General features: G+C 67.8%; 1 protein-coding gene across 1 annotated transcript; it reads left to right on the top strand.

The window, feature by feature from the left end:
• Positions 1 to 301: 301 nt before the first annotated feature.
• On the top strand, positions 302 to 1,384 carry MNEG_4166 (hypothetical protein; the record flags this gene model as incomplete). The annotated part of the gene is made up of 3 exons (XM_014047354.1): positions 302 to 665; positions 795 to 843; positions 1,066 to 1,384. 3 exons carry the CDS (start codon positions 302 to 304, stop codon positions 1,382 to 1,384), a joined length of 732 nt encoding a protein of 243 aa, XP_013902808.1.

A 1,384-nucleotide genomic window follows, 5' to 3' on the forward strand; every position in this document is an offset into this window, starting at 1 on the left:
GGGTTGCGGCAGCGCGAGCTGCTGGTCGCTGCGGCAACTCTGCTGCACGTAGCAGCCAAGAGCAGACTGCGCGATGGGGGCAATGCATTGCATTTTAGGCATAGGGCGCTGAGCCCTGTGTTTGCCCCTTCTTCGCCCCGCCACGAGCCACCTTATCCTGATCCCCGATTGACCGAGAGACGGCGCGCCGCGCCTGGCTGCGCCACGCAGGGATCTGCTGTGGCGCACCGCCGCCCAGCGCGCCGGCCCCGGCGGCCCGCGCTGGCGCGCCGCGGCCGACCTGGGCTGCGGCACCGGCCTGATGGGCCCGCTGCTGCGGGCGGCATGCGGGCGGCTGGTCGGGGTGGACCTGTCTGCTGGGATGTGCGGCAAGGCGGTGGAGCGGGGGTGCTACGACCTGGTGGAGGTGGGGGAGTTGGTGCAGTGGCTGCAGCGGCAGGTGGAGGTGCGGAAGGAGGATGGGCAGGGTGCAGGTCATCATAATCAGCAGCAGCAGGAGCAGCAGCAGAAGCAACAGCAGGAGCATCAGCAGGCAGAGGGACGAGGAACGCAGCGGCAGGAGCGCCAAGGAGGCGGCAGCGCCACCCGCAGCGAAACCCCCACAAGCAGCGTGCGCGGCGCGCTGTTTGACCTGCTGGTGGCGGCCGACGTGCTGGTGTACATAGGTAGGTGATGTCACCTTGGCCGATTTGATGTCTTGGGAGCTCTGCAGGTAGGGTGTTGCATACCGAGTTGGCTCCTTTGCTGCCTCCTTTGACCCCATCGCACACGATCCCACCATTTCCCGCATCAAGGTGACCTGGAGCCCCTGCTGGGCGCAGCAGCGGCGGCGGCAGAGCCGGGGTGAGAGCGCGCTGTGTGTTTATGCATGTGTGGGGGAAAGTGGCTGACACGGCGCTGACTAATCAATTGGGGGTTGTTAGTCTGTGCCGCAGCCGCAGCCCTGATACCTTTGTTCTGCCCAACCGCTTGTGCATGCTCCTCCCTGATCCCCTCAGCACGACAGGGCAAACACGCAGGTCTCACGCTCCCACATGCGCCCGTCCCCCTCTTCTACAACTGCAGGGCGCTCTTTGCGCTGTCCACCGAGCTCCTGCCAGAGGAACGCCCCTCTCCAGCCCCAACTAGCGGCAGCACCAGCAGCCCCAGCAGCGGCGGCGACGGCGACGGCTTCGGCGCCCGTGGGCCGGGTGGCTACCTGCTGCAGCCCACAGGCCGCTACGCGCACAGCCCCTTATACATCGCGTCAGCAGGGGCCCGCGCGGGGTGGCGCGTCGCGGCGCTGCAGACGGGCGTCATCCGCGTCAACGCGGGGCGGCCCATCAACGGCAACCTGGCAGTGCTGGAGCGGTTAGGGGGCGGCGCAGCCGAGCCCCGAGGGTAA

The sequence above is a fragment of the Monoraphidium neglectum genome, assembly GCF_000611645.1.
Source record: "Monoraphidium neglectum strain SAG 48.87 unplaced genomic scaffold scaffold00564, whole genome shotgun sequence".
NCBI lineage: Eukaryota > Viridiplantae > Chlorophyta > Chlorophyceae > Sphaeropleales > Selenastraceae > Monoraphidium > Monoraphidium neglectum.